Source organism: Kwoniella botswanensis, chromosome 2 (genome assembly GCF_036426115.1).
Source record: "Kwoniella botswanensis chromosome 2, complete sequence".
Lineage (NCBI taxonomy): Eukaryota > Fungi > Basidiomycota > Tremellomycetes > Tremellales > Cryptococcaceae > Kwoniella > Kwoniella botswanensis.
The window spans coordinates 1,619,413-1,644,225 of NC_088600.1; the positions used below are offsets into that span (position 1 = coordinate 1,619,413).

Here is a 24,813-nt window from a genome sequence, read left to right on the forward strand (position 1 = left end):
GCGTTTGATTATGCAATCATGAGAGAATACCGATTAGAACCGAAGGATACATAAAGTAATCGTCGATTTAACCAGTTATACCTCGTGTTTGTGTGTTCGTGTTGATACGCCCTATGGAAAGGGTCAAACGAGTTAGCTTAAATAGATTTTACGGACGACCTCGTATGTTGCTACGTCTCATGTCTGGACCATTTGAGTAGAAACGTATGTTATGTTGGAATAAGTATCGATCTCCAATTTAAACAATACAAAAGATGAAGACATTTCTCTCAACTTGGTTCGTGATGTTGAGTGGATGAATGAATCTTCACTCTATTTGAACGCGTGATGTCAATGTGGCAGCGACCAAGTTGGCTTTTCTCGCCAAAAGTCATCCTCCCGCCGAAATATACGTACAATGTACTACTTTGTACTGATTGGAGCTACATATCCATTTTCATCAATGCTGCTTTATATACAATATACATTATACAATATACCATCGTGACCATCCAGAACAACAAAACACAACAAATGTCAATTTTGGTCAAATTAACCTAAGTACAAAACCGCTTTACCACTTATCTCCCCTGAAGTACTAACCACATTATCTTTCCCTACGGCAGATAAGAACTCTTTAATTTCTGTGTACATCGCTTGTTGATTCCTGAATTCAAGATTCTACGACCATGATCCTATCAATTACCCTTCTGTTCGCGATTTTGGGAATCACTCAATGACGAGAAGAGAAATAAAACTCACACTAATGGGGATTAACTTCCCACCACTTTTCGTATACTTATTTCTCCCCAATAACAACAAAACATCTTCAATATCTTCATCCGTAATCCTGGACACATCTTCGAACCCTGGTGGAGGAGGGTTTGGGATTGTCGAAGGCGATTCTTCGTCTGATTCTTCTTCTGATTCTTCTTCTGATTCTTCTTCCGGGTTATCCGAAGGACCAATCATGTCTTTATCGGGACCGGTCGACTCTTTCGCATCACGTCCATCATCATCCAACGTCGATTGTGAAGAAGTGACCTTCGTAAATGGGAAATAGCCTTTTGGATTCCGTACAAGGAACGTTTCCAGTGTTTTATCGAGAGGATGGAAGGTGTTCGTTCCCTTTAATCAGACAAATCACACCATAAGCCTCTTTATCTTAATTCGAAATGCCTTTGGGACGATATATTCGAACTCACAGGATCAAGTAATTCGGAGGGTGTATATTCAGACTTATATTTCATCTTTTGACAATCCGGTATCCAGTAGCCTACATGTTTCACGCCAAGTTAGCCTTACTTGTTCCCCGAGCGACAACATTCAATTCATCTACCGGAAGGGCAGTACTGGAAGAAAACATGAAATATCCAACTCACCCATATAGACCCATTCCATCCCTTTTATACCTTTCTCCCTTATCCTCCCAGCTAGCGAGATCTCATACAATGCCGACAATTTACCTAAACTCGCCCACGCCCAATCGGGATGCCAAATGAAGTAAACACTACTGACGCAGTTTGGTAAAATGTCGATCACAGATATGCCTATGAGTTGAGAATCGACTTTATAGACTATTAGAACAGACAGATAAGATCCAAATCAGCGCTCCGTCTATGATCTAACGAAAATATGTATATGTTGGTAAGTATTGAGCTAACTCACGTAGATGGTATTGTCCGTAGGTTTTAGGTAATTGTCCATTCCTAATTTCTCTTTCGACATCATCGATATACTTGATAGGCGTATCCTATTTAGATGGGTAGAAAGTAAGAACGGTTGGAAACCGACGTTCATAAGGAGTTTGTCTGAACAGTTTGAGGGTTCCAACTCACGATCAATGTTTTCCCACATAGGAACCTGTCGAATCCTCTCATCGTAACCTTTTCAGGTTTATCCTTATGTACAGCCACTTGATATGATTTGTACAGCTCGAAAGTTTCAGATGTTGCTTTAGCGGGCACCAATCTGGTCTGTGGATGGTGAAGACATCGAAGTCAAAATACGACCCGAAACGTGTGGATGAGTAAACATACCTCAAACCTATGGGCTAACATCTCTTCCTCATCTCTTTGCATATATCCAATTTCGTATTGATGTAGATCATCTGACAAGTCCCTTTTCAAACTCTCATTACTCTTCCCCTTCCCCTTGCCTTTGCCTTTGCCTTTGCCTTTGACAGCTTGGGCTTTATCCTCCACATTCATCGTTGTGGACGATTCCGCTTCTCCAGGTTTTTGACCCGTCTCTAGAAATCTATTGAAGCGATTGACAACCTGACGATGTTTCTTGTTCCCCTTGAAGTTTGTCGAGCTCAGACGGATCGTATATTGTGGACAACATGTTCGGGCCATATCTGGGCTATGGGAATACCAATTAGATCAGTCAGTAGGGGAACTTGCAAAATATCAATATCGTTGGGTTCTGATTCGATATAGGTCTAGAGATGGTTGTTGTTCACCTCACTGATATAAGTAATCACCTGATCTCCTCCATCCTCTATCAATCAACATTTGATAGAACTGTAATGACAACCGAATACATCAGTATCTCATTTGGGAAGCTAAGGTAGTCCATCATGTATAATGAATACCAACCTCAGGTGTCATCTGCTCAGCAACCACTACAAGTTCAGAGGCATCAGCATCTGTCATCAATTTAACCTTGATCTGAATCCAGATCCCGAAATCGGGTGCGGGTAAATGTTCAAATCCGGTATGCGTCTTTACTCACTCCCATATTTCGAGGAAGTAGACCTTTGACTCCTCTTCCCGGCGGGTGAACAGTATCCGCAAGTTCCAGATGAATATCCGTAAGGAGTGAGTAGCGTGGGTGATGACTGCGGCATATCTTCGATCCCTATCACAATTACGATCCGTGAGCCTAAGCCAGGATAGCTATGAAAGTGTACTGTCTGTATAGGTGGTGTAAGTATTTCCAACTTGCTCCGTTGTTATTGTTAAACGAAGACTTAACCATCGCGCATCACTCGACTAAGCTGCCGTACGGGGCTCAGCGGCTGTGCACGTGGCCCGACATACCGTACCATACCATACCGCGTCATAACCATCTTTGACTATCTACGTAGGTTCCCGGTGGAGGTTGATCGGATCTCACCAAACGACATGTTCCGATTGTTTAGTGTGGGAAATCCGTCTATATATATCCACCTCGTCAACGTTCTTCTCTCTCAACTCTTCTTCTTCATTATATGAAACAAAAATACATTCCAGAAACCAATATAGCAATGTCAGAAACTATAGAATTCTCTCAATACGTCGTTGAGAGGTTGAAGCAAGCCGGTGTCAAACAAGTGAGTTGAGTCTCGATTTGAAGTCTGCCACTCCCAGCTCTCCCCTCCTTCCTTCTAATTCCCACTGCAATTCCCTCGTCTCCATGCTGTCATACTCTTCTCTACTTTTCGGAACATCGCTGACGACTCTTTCGAGCAGGTCTTTGGTGTGCCTGGAGATTTCAATCTTGGTGAGCTATGAACATCCCTGTGTGAAAGTAAAACTGACCATTTTCTGATTTTTCTGTCGATCTTTCCCATATATAGAATGTGAGTAATATCGAAATTCCACTAGCCACTGTGACAGAGAATCATACTGACCTTCTGATCTCGTCTGTAGGGCTCGACTATGTTGAAGCTGATCCCGATATCGAATGGGTCGGGAATGCCAACGAACTTAATGCTGTAAGTTTAGCCAGTACAAAGTCTCGCCAGGTTGTGGCTGATTTGGGGGTTTAGGCATACGCAGCGGATGGTTATGCCAGAGTCAAGGGTGGCCTAGCTGTTATTGTCACCACCTTTGGTGTAGGAGAGCTATCAGCTTTGTGGTGAGTCTTCCCCATCACCTGATCGTTCACTGATTGAAGCACACAGCTGATCAATCATGACTTATAGTGGTATCGCCGGTGCCCTCGCTGAGCGAGTTCCAGTATTACACATCGTTGGAGCCCCAAGTACCAAACTCCAAGTGAGTCTGAGCTGATCTATACTGCTTTACAGGTGATTTGACGGTTCATACTAACCACCATTGGTACAGTCCAAAGAATCCCTTTTACACCACACATTGAACCTTCCAGGATCATTCAACACCTTCTCTACAATGTCCGCGCCACTCTCATGCTCTCAAGCATTACTCAACCAGATTCCTCCCAAAACTCCTACCACCTGGACTGAAGCATTTGACAAGACCTTGTCAGATGTGCTCGAACAATGCCGACCAGGTTATGTAGAGATTCCAACGGATGCTTTCCACGCTAAAGTCTCGACTGAAGGGTTGAAGCAGACACTTGTAAGTTTACAATGAAAGTTGTCCCGACATATGCTTATTATCATCCATTCTTTCCGTAGCCCCACCCTCACTCTGCTCCTCCACCTGAATCAGTCGCCGCCTCCGTCTCCCCTCAAGAGACTCAATCTTCGGCCACTTCATCGCTCGCTGCTGCCTCCACTACGGCTCCTGTTCGAGCACCTTCCGACGATGTCACGGCTCACGTAGTCGAGGATATCACTCAGAGATTTAAGAACGCCAAAAAGCCTGTTATACTCGTTGACGCATGTGCTGGAAGATTCGGTATGGCCGGCGAAGTTAGGAAACTCGTTGAAGGGTGTGGTATCCGATTCTTTGAGAGTAAGTCTTACACAAAGCGTTGACAGTCATACATAATGCTAATTTTTCTATTGTAGCTCCTATGGGTAAGAGCTTACTCGATGAGCATCACCCTCTTTTCGGAGGTTGTTACGCGGGTGCCAACTCTCTTCCTGCAGTAAGAGAGGAGGTGGAATCCGCCGATTTCGTTCTCTACGTTGGTGCTTTGAAAAGTGATTTCAAGTGAGTTGACCATCTTCTCTAGTTATACAATTAGACATTTGACATTGACATCTGTTTCCGTAGCTCCGGTTCATTCTCCGTCAACATCGATCCCAAGATCACCATCGAACTACACTCGTTCACCACTACTATCGGATACGCCGCATACCCCACTACCGATATCCGACATGTCCTTCCTGACTTACTTCCAGCTTTCCAAGAAGTCGTGCAATCTCGAGCTGCATCACCCGTAGGAGGCGAAAGTGTTGAGCAGAAGGTCAAAGCTGGAAGAGTCGAGAGTATTGTTCCTGAACCAAAAGGAAGCGAAATTAAACATGAATGGTTATGGCCAAGAGTCGGTAAATGGTTTGCAGATGATGGTGAGTCATCCATTGCAGCTCAACATCCCCTACCTAGCGAGAAAATAGCTGATATCAACATGATGCGGTGTACAGACATCATCATCACTGAGACTGGTACTTCCTCTTTCGGATTGACGAATGTCCTCTTACCCTCTCACTCGACCTATATCGCCCAGATCCTCTGGGGTGCAATTGGTTGGTCGGTTGGTGCTTGTCTTGGTGCAGCTATGGCCGCTCAAGAAGACGATAGGGACAGACGAACTGTCCTGTTTGTAGGTGATGGATCGTTGCAACTGGTAAGTGGCAAATTTGTCAATTCGTCACAACTCCATATGTCGTGTCAGCTAATTTGCTATATTTGATGTGTTGTTATATAGACCTTACAAGAGATCGGGACAATGCTTCGAAGGGGCGTTCACCCATATCTCTTCGTATTGAACAACGACGGCTACGAGATCGAAAGACAAATTCATGGTGTCAATGCCAAATATAACGATATTCAATTATACGACCATCAATTACTTTTACCTTTCCTCGCGGGTAAATCTTGTCCTACGCCCTACCAATCTTATGCTGTCAAGACTCCCTCGGAACTCAATGAGTTGTTGGAATCAGAAGAATTCAATAGACCAGATAAATTGAGATTGATCGAAGTTTACATGCCTCGAGGAGACGCTCCACAAGGTTTGGTCAGTCAGGCTAAACTTACGGCCGAAGCTAATAGACAGCTCTAAGTAACAATGAGGAAAGAAGGAAATTTAAAAGTATAATATTTGTATTTTTACTGTCGGTTCATGGATTGAATACCAAGGTAAAAGAACCCTTTATTCATAAAACATAGGAAAAGATTTATCTTGGATATTTAGATTATCGGAAGATGTGATACGAATTAGCTATAGCGTTGATACATAGATGGGAAATAAATCTTGTGAATGTGCGAATTGGACATTCTATGCATTCTCATGCTTGACAGAACTACATACTGCATACAAGGCCATGCTATGATTATGATTGACGTTATGATCTTTGAATCTTCTACAATCTGCACAGTGTCCTATGCTGCAGAATTATTATCTATAAGAGCCGAGTAAGCATGCCTGAGCAGGATTGCCTGGGATAGACAGCGCCGAGATACACTATCGCTCAGTACAATGATAATTCACGAAGGACAAATCTGATCCTATTACTGTTTCCTCTGTCCATCTGTCCACCAAAAATGTCTTCCCACGAACATGTTGGCAATTTGGTCGTGTGTCCGAAGTTATATACTTCCTCAAAGTATACTAACCCTACTCATCAGGTATATCATTGGGTTTCTTGATCCCTTTAGAGATTTTGTAATATACCACCGTAGAGTCAGGTGTGACGATCGAAGTGTATATGGTTTCTTGATCTAGTATCGAGCCTTCTTCTGCTTGTACAGTTTGATCATCCGGAATCTCATTCGTACTGGATTGTTGATGGATGGTCAGTTTCAAATCGTCCATCGTAGGAGCCAATTTCTCAAATGGTTCAGGTAAATTCTCGAGAGAAAGGGAAGATAAAGCGTTGAATATTGATTTTAGAGAGGAGGGTTTAAGGGAGGTGGTATGTATTGGAAGTGGTATGACGGCTCTTAGAGGGTCCTATTCGCAACGAGACCCAAATAGAAAGATATGAGCACAGTTATCCAGGAGATATAATATATATATGTTATGAATATTGTATGATGATACTTACGGACTTGGTTTTATGTCCTATCAAAGCTACCCATCCGCCAAGTTCTAGTAGCCTGGTGTCTGTCCATCCTACGGCTATATTCAAGCAAAGAGAGGTTAGCACATCAGATCAAAGTCTTTTGATGACGGCATTAATGGGAGACACGTACACAAGGTCAAATCGTATATGGTAGTTAACAATGCACTTGCTTGTATAGGGTACTTGTCGAGGTAAGGTAGAAGGAACGAAGGTGGATTATGAGACATGTTGAGGCTTCGGCTATTTGCTTGAGGATGGTTCTGCTGGTAGGTCGTACTTGAAAGAGGTCATGTATCTGCTCGTTGTCGGTGCTCGTTGTGAGGTGTCATATGGATGTATCTTATGCTGCTTCGATGCTATAATCTTGGAAGATCTGTCCATTTCTCAAAATATCCCCCCTCCACTCTGAACAGTCCAAATTCAATTTAACGCTTACCCCCACTTTGGCACCATATTCACGGTTCATCCACATCTCACCTTTCTCCCTTTCTATCTCTCCATCTATCCAGTCATCCATCTATTCATCTAGTACCCCATCGCACCGAGAGTACACAAACAATGGCCGAAGAAGAAGTAGACTGGGATGACGACTGGCGAGGAGCAGGTCAACCTCATCCGGAAATATCAGGAAACGAGAATGGAATTGAAACTGAAAATGGGAACGGCAAAGATGACGATGATGTTATTTCGTTAGATGGAGATGGGGTGGAAGAGGTCGCTGAGGGTGAGTCAATACCTATATCAACGTTATGGCTTGTACTTCCTTTTTTTTTTGGTCTATATCTCTCCTTTCGAACCTTTTTCTTTTCCCTTCCTTCTTCCGTCAAAATGCGGTTCAATCGTCTTTCTTCACCTGGTAGATTCCCATGGTGGATCTTCATTACTGACATTTCTTCCACTGCACTTCCAGCGGAACCTACGCCGAGTCGAAACAAAGTACCTCCAACCGGTCCAAGGAGAGGTATAAATGTTGAACATCCGGCAGCCACGAATGAACAGGGAACGAAGACGAATCAGGCGAGTTGATCCACCATCTTTCTGGTACAAAGATCAAACCGACAATCGCTAATCTCTTTTTTGGTGATCATTAGGCTGCTCCTGAAACTTCAACTGAAAATGGTGGATCATCACCTCTCCCACCTGGATGGACAGCTATCATGTCCAAATCACATAACAGGCATTTCTTCTTCCATAAAGAAAGTAACACGACTGTATGGGAGAAACCATCAAATACAAATGCGAAAAGCAAAGAACCAGAAGAAGAAGCTCAACCTCAATCTCCTCCTCTCGCCACTACACAAGGAAACGCTCTTGGAACAGTCGAGGAAACAAAGACTCGGGATCTACCTTCTACTGGACAAGCACAGAATAGCTCTAGTGGTGACAACCTTTCTTCAGCGCAAAACTCTCGTTTGTCAAAACAACCTCCCTCAGGTCCTGCAAGACGTGATATCCCACCACAACAGGATGTACGTGGTGGAACAGAGGGCAAACCTCATTATGATAAGTATTGGGCACAGAGGGATACGTCTTCTCACCCTACCGGTCAACAGACCCAAACTCAAGATAGACGAAGACCAAGAGATTTATCGCCTGGGGCCAATAGATCTGGTTATGATAGTCGACAAGGCGATAGGGATTATAAACGGTTCAAAGGCGACGATGAACGAAGACCTGGTGCGGGCGAGTTTAGACGTAGGTTTCTTCTCACATGTTTTATATGGACCTAAAATATCGTCTTCCTGCTGTGGAACTTTTCTCCTCGGAATTCCCAATCACTCAACGAAAGTGATCTCGGCCTAACATATATGGCTTATTGGAAGAAGATGTCGATTTAAGTATCAGCAAACAAGGGGACGAAGGGACTTGAGGCCATATTCACCTTTTCTTGCTTTCAAACGGCTTAGAATATGACAAGGAATATTAGCTTACTTCTCGCCTCGACGTGCTATTTCTTCATTATTCCTATCTAGGACAACAAGGTCCACCATCGATCACTACCAGTACCTCTAGACCAGCGGATATCCGTGATTCACGATCGTCTCAAGCGCCATCTACCTCCGCTCCGGCTGATGATCCTAGAACAAGACCTTATAATGGTGCTTACGTTCCGCCAGTAGTCAAAGTAAGCTAAAGCTCAAGATCTTATCGGAAAGTTCCTTCTTTATCTATAGACGACTGACTGTGATACCATCACCAAACTCAGTATTCCAATCAAACTCGCCCTCGATCGCCTTCTCCACCTCCTCGTGGAAGTTCTGCCCCCTACAGACCACCTCCATCATCGAGGTATCCAAGGGATTCTCGAGGTCCACCAAGAGATGAAGGTTATTCTAGATCACCGTTACCTCCACCTTCGCGTGGTCATGATTACCCTTCGTACCCCTCAAGAGGACCGCACCGCCCACCTCCAGTAAATGAGGCGGAGATTGAACGTGCCAAGATCAGAGAAGAAGCTAGGAAAGCGCAAGAGAAGCTTGAGTTCCTCAAACAGGCTGAAGCGAGGTTGGAAAGGGAGATGAGTGAGAAGAGGAATGATCCGTATGCTTCCAGAGGTCCTGGTCCAAGGAGGGATGGTCCTCCGCCGTACGATAGTCGATCTGGTCCACCTTCATCGTATGATCAAGATAGACGACCATACCCACCTAGAGAACATAGTTCGAGACCCACTGAACCCTCAAGATACGATCGAGAGACATCATATGGCAGTTCGAGAGGATACGATAGTCGACCTCCACCCGCTTCCAGAGGTGGATATGCTGGATCGACAAGAGGAGGGTATGAGAGTAGATCGACAAGAGGTGGATATGGATATGATACTCGACCTCCTCCTAGAGGTGCTTCTCCACCACCTTTCAGCGGTAGACCACGATCGCCACCTCCCCCTTCCGGAGGTAGATATTCCGATTCGAGGAGATCACCACCTCCACCGTCGTTCGCATCGAGATTAGGTCCAAGATCGGACCATGGGTATGGCGGAGGGGATAGAGATCTGGCTAGTAGACTCGGACCGGGAAGAAGTAGAGGGAACGAATTGGCCGCTGAACCTATGTCTGTGAGTTGAGTCAGTTTTTATCTAGTATTCAGAATTCGAGATATGCTGACGATGTTGGCAATGATGATGATATAGGATCGAAGATCGCCACCACCTCCCCCACCTTACAGGGGTGCTGGTGCGAGACCATTAGCGGAGAGGATGTCGATTGATAGAGATAGAGATCGAGGTGGGAGGTAGGGTGATGGGCACGAAAGGCAATCCATAGATATGAAAAGTGACAAGGGTCGTTGAGAGCAAAGATGACAGTGGACGACTTAATGGGTATGCGGCATCGAGTTTGGGTGAACGGTAATTGATGGGAGTAATACATCTATGCATGCAAATCAACGAATCAAGCATATAGTCTTAACAATCCATGTTTTAGATGGAAGTGACGGGATCAAATTCACCCACTGTACGACGCGAGCAAACATCGGACCGTTCTATGGGAATTCTACACGTTACTCGCAGACAACAGTTAGATAGTACTCGCAGTGAGACACCTTGTAACGTTAACGTAAATAACTCATTCACCTAGTACACTTACCTTAATCCCTTAGAGAGCTCCTTCAAAGTGTCTTCCTCAATCCGACTTAGACCCATACGTCTAACCAAGATGTCCAATCCTATTTTACCTCTCACCGGGGGACCTGGTGCCGGTCCATCTTCCGCATCGATATACTCCACCGAGGGGAGATCTCAGTCTACAGATTGGAGTGCGTTAGGTGCGAATGTAGGGATGGGAGAGGGAAGGAGCAGAGGGTTGCCGTTGGTCTTGAGGAGGTTGACCAAGTTTAGGAGTATGGTGAGTTTATTTGTGGGTACTTGTTGTGGAGAGGGATGCGGTGGATGGTAAATGGTGCTTGTAGGTGGGGATAGGGAGGATAATACCATTATTCGCTTCCATAAGATTATGAGGAATAATTGGAATGAGAACCAGGGGGAGGAACGATCAACCGGTCTAAGAACTGGTAGGAGGACACGATAATGGCATGAACCATAAGAAGAGGGACTTTGAGGATAGTGCATTTGTTAAAACAATGAAACTCCCCAACACAAACTGCTTGCCGGTGTATAAAGTAGCTTGACTTATATATTGACTGTATCTACCATAGGACTTCGAGCTCGCCTTTTGGCAATTAACGTATCTGGTAGTAGCTCCTAGAAGGGTATACAAACAGACGTATCACCAGTGAGTGACATTCTCCGCTCCAGGTTTCAGAAAAGGGCCCACTACATCCTTGATATTTTCGATATTGGACTTTGCTGATTATCCTTCTAGTAAACAAACGAAGAACCAATGGGCCAGGGATGAGTGAGTTCAACTATCATGCACTGATCGTAGGTCTAGCTAACTGGAGGTGTATAGTCCAGCAATGTTACTTCTGATAGCAGGATGTTTAGCAGGTGAGCAATGTTCACTCCCGAAACAATCAATCGAAAGACGATATTCAAGTCTCAAGGTAATATTCACATATTCATAAGTCCATACTGACTCTGTATCATGAATTTAGTAACAGCAACAATCTGGTCCCTCCTCTACCGATTTACCCCCCTCCAAACCATCTTCCTAATACTCAAAATGGTATTCCGTGATTTCCTCCTATTCTCTCTAGGTATCTCATTGGTATTATATTTGATATCCAACAAATTGTTATTATCATCTTCGTCCCAACAATCATCAATGATCGACGAGAACAAAGTGGAATTTGCATATTCGTTTGACGTATCGGTAAATTCCTTTTTCCCCTTCTTCCTTACGGTTTACGTAGGGTTGTTGCCTTTGGTAGCGCTGGTGGTGAGAGATAATTGGATTTGTCTATGGGTTGGAAAGTGAGTAAAAAAAGTCTTCTCATCGCTTCATCGCATCCAATCAACCTGTATATATATGTATATATATATGTGTGTTCCCATTGATAAAATATATTTTTCGAAACGACCAATGACTGATATCTCTTTATTCAAACTCATAGCACCATCTTCCTAATAGCTTCTGTTCAATACATCTACGTAACTTACCTAGGCTACGTCGCATTACCGTTCATCGCCAGATCGGAATTACTCTTATCTCCCTTATTACCTTTATTCGGTGGATACCTCCTCAGTCTGTTGGGTTTCAATATCGCTAAATTCACTTTGGAATTTTACTTCGGACAGGCGTGGAAATAGTAAATAGCGATGGATTGCGGTGGCGGTGCCAAAAAAAAGGCAAGTGGTATAGAAGTGAAAGGGAGGAGGAGATATGAGAATTTATACGAGCAGTCATAGTGATCTTGATCTTGCAACGATAAGCAGGTCAAAAAAGATTAGGACGATATGATATCTTAACATAGAATTTGAAAATAATGCATTCATACAATATGTTCTCATTCTGTACATGCATGATATAGAGAAACTACAGAAAATCCTATTGACAAATTAAAAAGCATGATAGCGAAACAAAAAGAAATCATGATGAATCCCGAAATTACTATTATACAACTAAAAACCAAATGTTATGACTATCTCATTCAATCTGACAGATCCGTCAAATCTGAATCATCATCTTCCTTCTTGGATTTACTCTTCTTACTCTTCTTCTTACCAGAAACAGCACGTCTGGCTTTTGTCTATCGTCATGGAACAACCGGAATCTGAGTTAACTGACTCCGTTGAGACTGAGAAGCTGAAGACGGGATAACTCACCTTTGCTCCCCTTCTTCCACCTCTTCCTAAAACATCTTCACCCTCTTCGTCCATCTCTTCACCTTCATCTTCCTCACTTCCACTTCCACTTTCATCTCCGTCTTCATCTGACTCATCCTCGTCCTCTGAATCCTGATCCTCATCTTCGCTCTCTTCGATCCTTCTTCTCTTCTTTGGCGTTTTCTTAGTCGTCGTTGAAGATGATTTACGCTTATTCGAATTTCCATTTCCATGACTTGGCGAGGTATTGTTATTCTCGATCTTTCGCTGTGTAAACCATCGAATACCACTATGATTAGTATTACTTCCTTTGATTGTTCTGACCAAAAAACAGTTGACATCTTCAATATCAAAGAAGTTGTAACAACACTCACAACAGGTTGTGAAACGGGGTTAATATTCCTCCTACCCAAACCTCTCGCCCAATTCCTGACTTCCTCACTCAGATATTGTGTCCTTTGTACCTTCTGCTTATCTTCGAGGTTCTCAGCATGATGGAAAATATCTTTTGGCCATTTCAAATGTCCAGGATAAATCGGTATGGACCAAGCGTGTTTATCGGCTCGGTTCTTGATGATCACTTGAGCCAATTCTGCCAAAGTCCATAAAGGCTGTATTGCAAAAAGTCAGAAATCAATTTGCCATCTTGATTGACACATATGTTATTAATGACTTACTTTACTGTTGTCACCTACACGATCTCTGATACCCTTCAGTCCCTGAGCGATAGCATACAGTAATCCGATATTATCTCGATTAGCAACGCAGTCAAGGTACAATTCGATAAAGCTATTAGCCATCAATCAAATTAGCTTGAGTGGAGACGCGGTCGGGCTTGAGATAACTGACCTCGCCATATCTTTCAAGTTCTGCTGGTCTGATATACCTTCCTCCCCACCTTCTTCAGGATCTGTCCAATGTAGATCAGGATGATGAGCTAGGAAATGTAATAATCTCGCTAAAGGCATTTCGATCCTTTCTACTTTGTCGACTGTATGTGCATCAGATTGATATCAGCTTCGCCCGCTTGCCAAGCTCATCTGACCTTGAAGTCAAAGGCTTTGGCCTGGGGGATGATACTTACAAGTGGGGAAGTTGGTGCAAGCCACCACAATCTTCTGCATGATCCCACGACCCTATCAACCATATGCATGATCAGCTGCCATCCGTTGCTCCTCCGTGGGTCAGTCATCTGATACACTGGAAAGACACTCACAGCTACTATATTTTCCGTTTCAGGATCCATAGCAATCATGACAGGAGTGATATTCCATCTGGGCGACAATCGTTGAGTAGGTAAGACCTTGTTGAGTTTTTTCAGATACAGGTGTCGAACCATATAACAAGCGTCCTATCACTCGATGAATCAGCGTTTCATCTATCGGAAGGCGATAAAATCATAGCTCACTTGAATTACACCGACGACAACGTCAAATTGAGTTTGTCGGGCCATAGCTCGATCATATACTCTCGCATTGGCTAATTTGAGTAGACATGTACTAGCTTGTAAACGGAGATGACATCGTGCAAATCCACTGCAGAGACAATCAACAATCAGCTTCCCGAGAAGAAGAGAATTGGAACAGCTGAACTGCTTACCCTTCCTTGGTATTCTCATTGATCATACCCTCATTATCCAAAACTGAAATCAACAAGGACAAAACAGGCTTAAGAATTTTCTCAGCTTCTTCATCTCGGGCGAAAGCGAGACACCTGTGAGTAAGGAACTTCAATCCTAGTATCTTGGCTCGGTCGAGTGGTTCAAGTTCTTCGATCTCGACCCATTCATCGCCACTCTCGATCTATAGCGCATGTCGCATTGTGTCAGCAGCCGTAGCTCGGTATCAGTCTGAATCGACTCACATCAGCAGATGGGGAAGGAGCCAACATGACTTCGTTCATTATGAAAGTCATAATCTCATCACTCTTTGTCTGTAATGCCTGAGGTTTAGACAAAGCGAGCTCGGTCAAAGCTCGAAGATGAGTGAGAAGCTGTTCTGTACCACTAGTCTTGTTGAATCCTTTTACTATACTCTGTCGGTCAAAAGGCAAATCAGCTGAAAGATCAACGTCTAAAACTCAACCGATGATCACTCACAGCAACAAGCTTCTCACAAGCTTGAGGTTCTTTGCTTCTCGCCAGGAAACGAGCAGCGAATTTGGCTTGTCTTTGTGTACCTTCAAGAGCAACAGTGGTGGCTCGTTCAACCGGTCGACTGGGCACAACCACCTGTCAATTTGTCTTTTATGAAACCATTGCAGCATTAAAAACTCACTGTTCAGCAGGAGCGACTTCCGGGTAGATCTTACAAACAGCCGATAAAGCTTGCAAAGCCAGTTCCACCAATTGATCATTCTTCTTATCCATCATTGCAACCGTCAACTGTCCAGTATGATTTTTGAACATTGGCGCTCCTTCTTTAGCTATGATACCTAATAACTTGGCAGCGGCAGTGGAAGACGCTTCGGATTCGGGTTTGGAGATTCGGCGGATAAGGGGTGGAATCGAAGATTGATTGACGATGTTCCAGGTCGATATGTCAACGAGGGAAGTGATCGTTTGTAGAAGATCATCATGGGCTTGATGTACCTTTCGAAGCAACTCGTTCTGTCACAGTCGATGTCAGCTTTTGGAAAATGAGATGAGAAGGGGACCAGTACATACTCTAGCTTTAATGATAGAAGACAGATTCGACTGAACATCCACACAGGTCTTGTACAGCTTGAATAACCTTGCTTCGTTTGAGGCTGCAAACGCATGTAAATCCCTCTTCGCTTTATCAACATCACCAAAGTATGATCCTGATAACGAACAGTTAGTCCGATATTATACCTCATGAACTTAGACCACTCACGAGCCATAGCATCAATGATGAAATTCAATCTTGCTTTAGCGTCTTGACCACCTTCAGCAATCACACCACCCTGCAGGTTGAAAGTCAGCTCCATCACAAGACACATGCTTTATGGTCCCCAGCTCACGTTGTAGTCTTCACATGCTTGCACAAAAGCTCTGAATGGCAAATTCCCTTGGGCAAATTCCGGAAGACCAGTGATAATCTTCAGACCCAAAAGAGCATCATCGTTCAACCTTGAAGTGACGAAGATCAATCGATCCACCCAAGCTTGTTCGTCATCTGCGTCGGTAGGAAGAGGGAGAATGGAGTGCTTGAAGATAGAAGCCAGCTGCCATCTAAGCAGGGTACTGATTATCAGCTCCAAGTCCCCAGTCAAGAGATGACAAACTTGCCGTGATTCCAGCGTTCCTCCTCGTCGGGTGCTCCCCAAAATAGCTTCAGGAATCCAAGCAAATTGCTTAATAGCATCGGCGTTATTGGATTCACTACCGAGCAATGTGAGTACATACGCTGTTGCTATCCATCAGGTCAACTTACATTTCTGAGTATGCCAGGTTCCATAGCTTGGCCAGAGCATTGGCTGCTTCTGTTCGTACCGATGACTATGAGAACTCCCATGTCAGACGAAACACAGTATTGTCTGACAGCAAAGACTGTACGCACCTTTTTGTCGCTCATCCTTCCACTTATGGCTTGCAGTGTCGCGGAGGTAATATGATGTAGAGCGGTCTCGTAATCTAACGCTCCGATGATTTTACATACCCCAGCTCTGACTCTTTCATCCGAATCTTCAACTCGTTCAATCAGATTGCCTATATGGCTCCACAAGTCAGCTTGATCTTGTGTCACCACATTTCGTGACAATGCTGACTCACCTTGCAGCTCTAGCCTGACTTCAGGATGGTTGACCAAGACCTCCTTAGTAGCTTCCACCCAAGCTAATCTGACAGGTAACGCTTTATCCACTTTTCTACCTAACCATGCTCTCCAAGCTGATGGGTACTTTCTAGCTGGATCTTCAGCTCCAGGGCGTTGAGCGAAGATCGCTCCTAAGGTTTTGACAGACAGTTGACGTAATCTGTCTTCATCTCGGACTTTCAGGTTGTCCTCGAGTAAAGGAACGACGTTGAGGAGGAGATCAGGACAGAACTTATATATTGTAAGAAGAAGTTCATGGGATTCGGTGATGATCTTCATATCATTATTGGAGGGATCACGTCCATGTGATGCTTGGATCTCGGAAAAATGCTATATGTACTGTTATCAGCTACGTGCGTTTGCACTCATCCATCAGCTGATCACATACTGCGTAAATCGGTCGCTTGAGTCTGTCGGCCACTTGATTACAGACATCTACTGTAAGCTGAAATGAGAGGACTTCAGGTCTCTATATATTATCAATACGATCAGCTACGAACAGCTATGAGTTGGATATACCTTAGCTCACAGATGCGTAATTCTCGAACTGACTGATCAGGCAATCCATGACACCTTGAGGTATCTGGTGTGCTTCTTCGATGAGCGATACAAGGATATCTCGAAGATGTCGAATGAGGGTTTTGTTCATATCGGGTCTACATAATCAGGTGCCAGTCCAGTATCAGGTCCTCATTCCTTCATTCTCCATCAGTTTTCACTCTCCGCCCATCTTCCTCCTGCTCATTCAGAGATGTGCCTTTGTGATTTCAGCGTAAAATAACTTACCTGATTATATCCAGAAACCCCGTAAAGAACCCCTCCGTCAAAGTATCCGATTCCGGTACATCGCAAATCAACGCTATGCTCTTGATTGTCGCCAGACTCTCGATCAAATGATAGTATTCCGTATAATACGGTATATCAGTCACTCTCTGCGTCTGAGTCTGAGTTTGCTGGGAAGCTTGATTGTCTAGTATATTCGATTTGTTCCTGTTGATTTGGAGTGGTTGAGTGGAGTTGGTGGATAATTTGAGGTTGGTAGTGATTTGGACGAGGAAGAAGGCGAATATATCCTAGAGATGAATATCACTATATCAGTCAAAAGGTTCATATCAGGGTGATGTTCGGAGCGTATCGAGCTTTAATCACTTCGCATATGATATCGAGAAAAGGTGGGGTTTCAACGAAGGAAAAGGAAGATTATGAGAAGGCTTTCTAAAGTCAGGTAGACATTTCACTTACCCTCAATTGAGATTCAGAATAAGGAGCATCAGGAGCGTAAAGCCTCAACAAATCTGCCAAGCAGCATGCCGCATATGCCTTGACTCCTCGACTTTGAACAGTCAAGATCAATTGGTCAGCTTGTAGTTAAAAAGAGGAAAGGAAAAGGGACCAGCTCACTCTTTATGATGCAAGATCGTATCTTTGATCAGAGGTTTCCTCACAGGATCTAATGATCGAACATCTACTCCATCTTGTTCGAGGGCTGATAATTTCTGATGTAATGTCTATATCATACAAATATATACTATCTGTCAGTAAGAGTATCATTATTCACAGATGAGTTTCGGCAAAAGAATTCTTCCTTCTCATTCATTCGCAGTTACCTCTTGTTCATCAACACAATTATCATATCTCCTTGCGAAGTTCGAATATCCACCAAGAAGGGATGGATATGAGAGTCGAAAGATTCAGTCAGTCAAACCCACCTTGATCCTCTTCAACAACGCATCCGTAGTTTCCCTCTTGCCAGATTGGATCAACTGTTCCTTGAAATCCAATTTCACCAGTGGTCTCTCCGTTCCTGATGCTCTGGGCATTGTTGTTGAGTGTTTCGATACCTCTCTCGGAGGCGTTCGGTTCTGAGGAAGCCGAGTAGTTGCAAGGGTATGATAGAGAATGGGGGAAGGAGAATCTCGTTGAGGAGGATGAGTGTATGAGTGATAATGATCGGTTCAAAGTTCAAGTTGACATCACCTTTTCATCATGTTCCTTTACGACGCGTCTCACATATTCTCATCTTCCCGCCCTCTCTCGACGTGCAAGTCACGTGACATGTAATGTAACCAGAAACGCGTAAGACTAACGTATCAAAGCAAAAGGTGATATAAGCTTGAGCATCCACTGATGTCTTTTCCTGGCCCATATATCTCCCATTCTATCATTCAGCAGTGTACTCTTACATCCACAATCCAAACCATATCAAATTGGAATCACCCAGGAATTGTAACGGTTGGATCAAATCACGAAGAGGAACAAACCCAAAACCATGTTACTAGCCTTATCGCCCTATTCCACATATGCAATGACCACCCCTCGATCATCATCACCTCTCAATCCCAATCCCAATGTCAGATCCTCATCACCATTATCATCACCTACACCCGGCTCATCCAGTTCAAGATACCAGTCGTTCTCGCTTCCTTCCCCATCGTCGTACAGATCAGCCCCTAGCGGTGCGGCCCAGCTAAGATCGCCGAGATATGTACGACCGTCCAAAAGACCTTCTCTACCATCTTCTTCGACCACCACCACAGGATCAGACCTGTTCTCTGAGGGGACGACCCCGATGGAAGGTCTAATGTGGAGAGAGAAGTTTAGTCGGCGCGTAGAAGCTAGAGAAAAGAGAAAAGCAGATAGGAATAATGAATTGGATAAGCGGAGGGGTTTGAGTGGGAGTGTAAAGAGGGAGATGAGTGTAGAAGAGGAGGAAGAACAGGATAGGAAAGCTCAAGAGGATGATGAGGAGGTGAGCTGGCTTTTTCGTTTCAAGTCTCGTGAGATCATATGAAACAAAAAAACAGCTCATACTGATATCAAAAATGGCCAAAATAGATATTCCGTCGTCTGGTAATTCTGCAACGCAAGAAATCCCAACATGCTTCCCTCGTATCTCACGAGATAGAAACTGGCGGATCTGATCCACTCACACCTGAATTCTGGGAAGATGAATTAGAGGAATTGCAAAAGGAAGAAAGGGAATTGATGAATAGGTTGGATGATCAGAGTCATGCGGATCATCAGCATCAGAACCAAACGTCCTCTTCTACAATGAATAATAATCAACATGTAAATCAGGAGGAATCGGACGAGGAATGGGAAATACAAGCTGCTTTAGCTGAGCAGGAAGAAATGGAATTGGAGGAAATCAATTTCGCAGATCAGGTGGAAAAGGCTTATTACGCTCATCAATCTCAATCACATCAACCCTCAGATAATAATGTTCATACGGGGAATATGGACGTGGATATGGATGTGGATCTAGATTCGCAGGTGAATTGGGATGCTTTTGATTCAATGGACATTGAATGAACAGTTGTTTTTTTTTTGAATAATTTGCTCAATGTTTTTGAGCACTGTTCTTGTTAAATATTCGATTTTGATTGCTATCATTGCTAAAGCTCGATGCTGTTCGTATTTTACGGTTGTACTTGTGTATATGGTCCATAATTTTTTGCATGCTAGCTACTTCGCATTTGTGCTTTCTTCTTGTTGTTTTGTATATAGTTGTCATTTTGGGAGAACGAGAAAACCAGAAATTCAGACATGCATATATGGTAAAAAAAGGTTACGATTCCTCCTTCCTGAGCTTCGATACTTTATTCCTTTTCCACATACGTAATTATGCTAATCACCTACTACTAACACTTCTTACACTTCGCGGCTATCTCTTTCCTTTTAGTTCTGATGTCGTCTTGCGAGGTGACTAAGTACCGAATCGACTTTGTTCTTAGTAAACCTGATAGAAAGGAAAGTGTCACCAGTCAGCTCATGAGCGGGACTCTTGCTACGCTGAACGCAACTGACCTTCTTCTTCTCGTCGACTGAGAATCCTCCTGGGCCAATATTGACAAGTAAGAGGAGACCACCGACGATAGCTAATACATTGTGTAAGCTGTCATTCACCATATGAGTCAAATAGAAAGCTTACAAAGAGTTTGGAAGCTATTCAATATGGACCAAATAACCATTAATCAGCTTGTGATGTGCATTCACTTCCAAAGTGCCACAGTAGCTGATGCGATGTTGACTTACAAATCATATTTGAGGAAATCCCGTTGAGGATGAGCGGAATGTACAGACCACCAATTATTGATGAATACGTTAAAGACCGATAACAATACGACGAGGAAGGTAGCACTCCATTTAGCTTTGAATCCCACAGCAACCATTATACATGCTCCTAATCCTACGATCGATACGATGACTCGAGCGAAAGACCATGATCCTTGGAAGATAAATCCGATGAATAGGAAAATCAACAGGATTCGACCAGCAAGTTGGAAGCTATGTGAGGAAGATCGAAGTGTCAACAACACAACAAATTAGTATGCATATATGGAACTTCCGACTCAGAGGGTACGAAATCAAAAGAAAAACGTAGACTCACTACTTCCTTCTATCAGTCTCACTTATACTAGGTAAACCAGCGAACAACTTTTTCTTATTTTGCAATGAATCAGATAAGACCATGAGCAGACCACCGATGACAGATAAGTTTCGGAGGAAGAATGAAAGGTCGAAGAGAAGTCCGTAACCGAGACCTATAATTGAAGAAATGCAAATTACACGATTGTAATTAGCCTGGGACTGTGCCAACAGCTGATTTGACTTATAACAAGCATCGGACTCACCTTGAGCGACTACAACGCCGAGTAGACAGAATACAGAGTAATCAGGATATTTCTTGCCGATCACACCGAATGAGCCTGCCAACATTGCCTACGAGCACACAAGATGATTTATCAGTTTTGCGTTTCTCTTCGAGATCGGCAGTTGATCGTACTAACAAAGACGTTGATAAGGAGGAAGAGATGAGATAAACCCCAGGGGAAGTGTCTATGTCTATTTTGAATGGTCATATCAGCTTGGCACATGGTTGCTTACAAAATCTCCTACTGTCCAGCTGACTTCCACTCACTTTTGGAGGTACCAAAGTTGGTCAGACCATTGAGTCATGATTCTGAGAGCGTCTGCAGGAGTGAATCATGTGAATAAGCTACTGCATCATTTACGAATCTAACGTTTGATGAGCTTACCTTCCAGGAAAGTGACGACGATCAGGAATCTAGCCATGGCAGGTACATAAGGTCTGATTGGCTATACCAAGAAGGACAAGTATCCATCAGCGATCCATTGATACTTCTGCTTCTCTGAGCTCCTTGTCATAGCTACTAAAGTATATTACAGAAGGATGGACATCACTCACCTGAGTATAAGCCTCAATCATATCCTCGACCTTGCTAGTGTACGCTTGAACCTTACCCAGCAGATCATCGTTCCCTCCTGCACCGTACGAAGCTGAATTGGATGGTCTGGAGATTGGGTCAGGCGTGTAACCACCACCTTGCATACCCATCATGGGCTGTTGCCTTTGAGCGTTGGGGTTGAGGTGGATTCGTTGAGACATGGTTGACTGCAAGTAGCAAGAGGATCAGTCAGGTAATGCTGATAGATGAGAGGATGACAACTCACCTTGTTCTAATCGTATTCTGGCGATCAGTATGGGTATATGAAAGCGAGTCAAGTAGAATGAAGAGGGTATGAGTGAGAGTGGAAAGTGGAGAGGTTGAATGTAAATGTCGCGTTGGCAGTTTGAATGGGCGGCATGGACGGATGATCGTCATCAACCGATGGTCAGCCTGATAACTCGCTAAAGAAGGTGATTTTCAGGGTAACCCCACTTCAATTGTGGTGCATCAGCATCAACCGGTAATGGCAATACCATATGCTGTCCAGCAAATAAATACCTCATCATCGAGCCTGTTGTGGATACCAAGGTGCGATGCAGTGAACGATACAATCAATATGCATGCATAGTAGATCTACAACATCCCACCCGCCCTCCTCCTTCTCCCTCCCCAATTCCCACTGATGACCTCCTCTTCCTCCTTCCTCTTCTTCCCTCCTCGCCCCTTTATACTCTCCAATCCCATCGCATACCTCCTCTCCCTCTCATCTTCATCTATCTCTCCTGATATCTCACCACTAGTGAATCCAGGTGGATTCACATTATAAGCTGGACCACCAAACCTACGTCGGCATATCGATGGTCCATGTTCTAGATATTCTGCTCGGGTGATCGGGTAGGTGGATAGGTATATCTCGGAGGTGGTGAGGGTCGTGGCTGCTACGTATGGTGGAGAGGCGGGACTATGATTTAGATTGAATGCAATACATCAGCTTAGATAGTGTGAAATATGATAATTGAGCTCGAGACTCACTCAAAAGCCTCATATATCCCTATCTCATAATCGACAGGACACAGCGCTTGTAGATCCCGCTCTCTGCTCGACCAGATGAATCAGCTTTCCAAGGCTTCCTCCCTGACCGGAAGTCAAGACAGCTTACAGTCTTTCACCCAACGCCTCTATGTTCCCTAGACCACCAAAGATACCAATATGAGCCCAATACATCCCTCTGAGTTCTTCGGGCATCATCGATATGACATATGCGATAGTTTCAGGTAACCCCGATTGCTTCAGGCCTATATGCATGGATTTCTGTCAGCTGCTGCCATTCGCAGAGACACAGAAACATACCGATATCAGAAGGGTTGAATAACAATTCCGGTACAGCGAACCTTTCATTGCCCATGACCAGTATCTGTTCTTCGTCTTCTTCTACTTTCCTACTATGTCCATTGACTTGTTTATCTTCGTTCTCAGTCGGAGGATTAGCATTTGGTCCAGAGCGTATATACCCCGTACGGGAAGTTGATCGAGATGAGAAATCGGGTAAGACGTATTCTTGTACTATTGGATTTTTCTTAGGATTTTGTCTAAGAAATTGCAAATCGTTAGCACTGCTCGAGGGGCATAAGAAGAAAAAGTTCAAATAGTCTTATAAGAGGAAAGAGTATTACTCACTTGCACAACTCCAGATCCTTCTTCCAATCCATACTAACAAACCCACACTGTTCCCTCACATCATTCACTACATGTGTCTGATCAATCATATTCCACTGTCTAAACGATATGAGGTGCTTTAAGTGATTTGTAAGGAGTTTACCTCCTACGTCGATCCTACAGTCATCCCATTCATTCAGCTTTTACTTCGCATTGAACAGGACTGTATGATATCAGGGGAAGGGACATGCACATACCTCTTGACGTGTTTCCAGACTATCTGACCATCTCTTAGCGGTATCACATGAGTGAAAGAATATCCCACGTCCACCACGATCATACAATCAGGTGGGATACCCGTCTCGTCTTCAAACAGTCCTCCGTACGGTATCAGTGCAGCAGCTATAATTCCAAATGATCAGCTCAGCTCATTTGTGATCTGATCTAGTCAATCTTCGAAATCCAGCTGACTTACGAGTACATCTGAAATAACTCTGAAATTCCCATTCCTCAAATACCATCTGATCGTATGTTTCTGCTATATTCGGTAGGTTGAAGTATGGTTCAGTCACTAGTAGACTGGATTCTGAGGGATTTATCTGAACATTCAACTCGCATCAGCTGATCTGCAGTCAAATGACAGGGGCGGATTGACAATAAGCTAGCTAAGAAACGTACATTTAACCCTTGAGGTGAAAATATCCTATCCCAAACTATCTTTTCTGCATCCCAATTCACCAGCATCCCCTATAGCATTTGGTCAGCTTTGTAACTCGACCAACTGAAGAACAGTATCAGCTCACCCGTTCAAACGGCCTTCTATAAACTATTCCCGAAAGATCACGACAACTATCTATTTCATCACCGACATACACTTTCTTCTCGGTCCTCGAACGGGCTATCGAGTTTGGAAATATTCTACGAGTACAAATCGAGAGCATCAGCATCTGTGTGAGACGTATAATGCTCAGACGTGCCGTGTTCGGAGGTGACAAGCTCATCTACAAGGAGTATGAACAATGATCTGGAGAACCATTAGAGGAATTTACCTAGGTTCCCAATCCACACCACTTATACCAGCTTTTATATTATACGCCCCATTATCTAGTATCACTATAGGCGGGGTCGTCATAGTCGTTGCTATATGTTCTGCATACTTTGGTGAGTTGATTGTAGCCCTGATAGTATGATGTTGTTGACAGAAAGAGCGGAAGTGTCCAAGCAAGAAAGTGAACATCAACAAATCTCCTTGAGCCGAAGTAGTTTCCGTCGGAACTACGAGTCAAACTGGTGTGGTTGTGTTTGGCAGTGGTCAAGGATTAAATGCAGATTGAGGTATTGGGTTGCTGAGCATGTCAGAAGATGCATATGATCGCTGAGAAGATACCAGACAGTCCTTCAGATCGTTTGGATCTCTCACCGCTCTCACTTATGAATTTACTGACCAGACCAAGCCATAAGAGCATCTATGTGTTCTTTTTCTCCGTTGCTACCTGTCTCTCGCATTGGCTCCATGAGGCATTATATGGGTATCAAACGATTTCAATTATCTGCTAATACATACTA

General features: G+C 43.8%; 9 protein-coding genes across 9 annotated transcripts; 4 read left to right on the forward strand and 5 right to left on the reverse strand.

The window, feature by feature from the left end:
• Positions 1-531: 531 nt before the first annotated feature.
• On the reverse strand, positions 532-2,830 carry L199_007498 (uncharacterized protein; the record flags this gene model as incomplete). The annotated part of the gene is made up of 10 exons (XM_064893187.1): positions 532-660; positions 742-1,107; positions 1,185-1,255; positions 1,362-1,556; positions 1,648-1,732; positions 1,818-1,955; positions 2,019-2,343; positions 2,449-2,504; positions 2,580-2,605; positions 2,716-2,830. 10 exons carry the CDS (start codon positions 2,828-2,830, stop codon positions 532-534), a joined length of 1,506 nt encoding a protein of 501 aa, XP_064749259.1.
• A 399-nt stretch (positions 2,831-3,229) lies between these two features.
• On the forward strand, positions 3,230-5,898 carry L199_007499 (uncharacterized protein; the record flags this gene model as incomplete). Its single annotated transcript, XM_064893188.1, has 11 exons — positions 3,230-3,295; positions 3,435-3,465; positions 3,615-3,679; positions 3,734-3,822; positions 3,890-3,962; positions 4,032-4,283; positions 4,343-4,622; positions 4,679-4,823; positions 4,887-5,182; positions 5,258-5,460; positions 5,542-5,898. The coding sequence occupies 11 exons, from the start codon at positions 3,230-3,232 to the stop codon at positions 5,896-5,898; spliced, it is 1,857 nt and encodes a 618-aa protein (XP_064749260.1).
• Positions 5,899-6,453: 555 nt separating this feature from the next.
• Positions 6,454-7,128, reverse strand: L199_007500 (uncharacterized protein; the record flags this gene model as incomplete). The annotated part of the gene is made up of 3 exons (XM_064893189.1): positions 6,454-6,789; positions 6,884-6,957; positions 7,032-7,128. 3 exons carry the CDS (start codon positions 7,126-7,128, stop codon positions 6,454-6,456), a joined length of 507 nt encoding a protein of 168 aa, XP_064749261.1.
• A 331-nt stretch (positions 7,129-7,459) lies between these two features.
• Positions 7,460-10,136, forward strand: L199_007501 (uncharacterized protein; the record flags this gene model as incomplete). Its single annotated transcript, XM_064893190.1, has 6 exons — positions 7,460-7,625; positions 7,812-7,870; positions 7,993-8,596; positions 8,875-9,026; positions 9,108-9,956; positions 10,032-10,136. 6 exons carry the CDS (start codon positions 7,460-7,462, stop codon positions 10,134-10,136), a joined length of 1,935 nt encoding a protein of 644 aa, XP_064749262.1.
• Positions 10,137-10,554: 418 nt separating this feature from the next.
• L199_007502 (uncharacterized protein) lies at positions 10,555-12,107 on the forward strand (the record flags this gene model as incomplete). Its single annotated transcript, XM_064893191.1, has 6 exons — positions 10,555-10,743; positions 11,054-11,130; positions 11,221-11,253; positions 11,308-11,345; positions 11,453-11,771; positions 11,912-12,107. The coding sequence occupies 6 exons, from the start codon at positions 10,555-10,557 to the stop codon at positions 12,105-12,107; spliced, it is 852 nt and encodes a 283-aa protein (XP_064749263.1).
• Positions 12,108-12,448: 341 nt separating this feature from the next.
• Positions 12,449-18,219, reverse strand: L199_007503 (uncharacterized protein; the record flags this gene model as incomplete). Its single annotated transcript, XM_064893192.1, has 25 exons — positions 12,449-12,547; positions 12,624-12,890; positions 12,998-13,234; positions 13,301-13,412; positions 13,473-13,614; positions 13,708-13,759; positions 13,840-13,974; positions 14,032-14,158; positions 14,223-14,425; positions 14,487-14,657; positions 14,722-14,839; positions 14,900-15,231; positions 15,289-15,425; positions 15,479-15,548; positions 15,606-15,816; positions 15,874-15,966; positions 16,019-16,083; positions 16,145-16,293; positions 16,357-16,729; positions 16,788-16,868; positions 16,929-17,055; positions 17,186-17,472; positions 17,642-17,732; positions 17,801-17,907; positions 18,109-18,219. 25 exons carry the CDS (start codon positions 18,217-18,219, stop codon positions 12,449-12,451), a joined length of 3,897 nt encoding a protein of 1,298 aa, XP_064749264.1.
• A 449-nt stretch (positions 18,220-18,668) lies between these two features.
• On the forward strand, positions 18,669-19,711 carry L199_007504 (uncharacterized protein; the record flags this gene model as incomplete). Its single annotated transcript, XM_064893193.1, has 2 exons — positions 18,669-19,148; positions 19,235-19,711. 2 exons carry the CDS (start codon positions 18,669-18,671, stop codon positions 19,709-19,711), a joined length of 957 nt encoding a protein of 318 aa, XP_064749265.1.
• Positions 19,712-20,129: 418 nt separating this feature from the next.
• Positions 20,130-21,809, reverse strand: L199_007505 (uncharacterized protein; the record flags this gene model as incomplete). The annotated part of the gene is made up of 9 exons (XM_064893194.1): positions 20,130-20,138; positions 20,207-20,294; positions 20,435-20,686; positions 20,790-20,943; positions 21,034-21,121; positions 21,190-21,244; positions 21,321-21,372; positions 21,439-21,499; positions 21,609-21,809. The coding sequence occupies 9 exons, from the start codon at positions 21,807-21,809 to the stop codon at positions 20,130-20,132; spliced, it is 960 nt and encodes a 319-aa protein (XP_064749266.1).
• Positions 21,810-22,224: 415 nt separating this feature from the next.
• L199_007506 (actin-like protein ARP6) lies at positions 22,225-24,379 on the reverse strand (the record flags this gene model as incomplete). Its single annotated transcript, XM_064893195.1, has 10 exons — positions 22,225-22,552; positions 22,624-22,686; positions 22,751-22,886; positions 22,942-23,180; positions 23,269-23,424; positions 23,505-23,649; positions 23,723-23,846; positions 23,926-23,994; positions 24,051-24,165; positions 24,297-24,379. 10 exons carry the CDS (start codon positions 24,377-24,379, stop codon positions 22,225-22,227), a joined length of 1,458 nt encoding a protein of 485 aa, XP_064749267.1.
• Between the last annotated feature and the right edge of the window lie 434 nt (positions 24,380-24,813).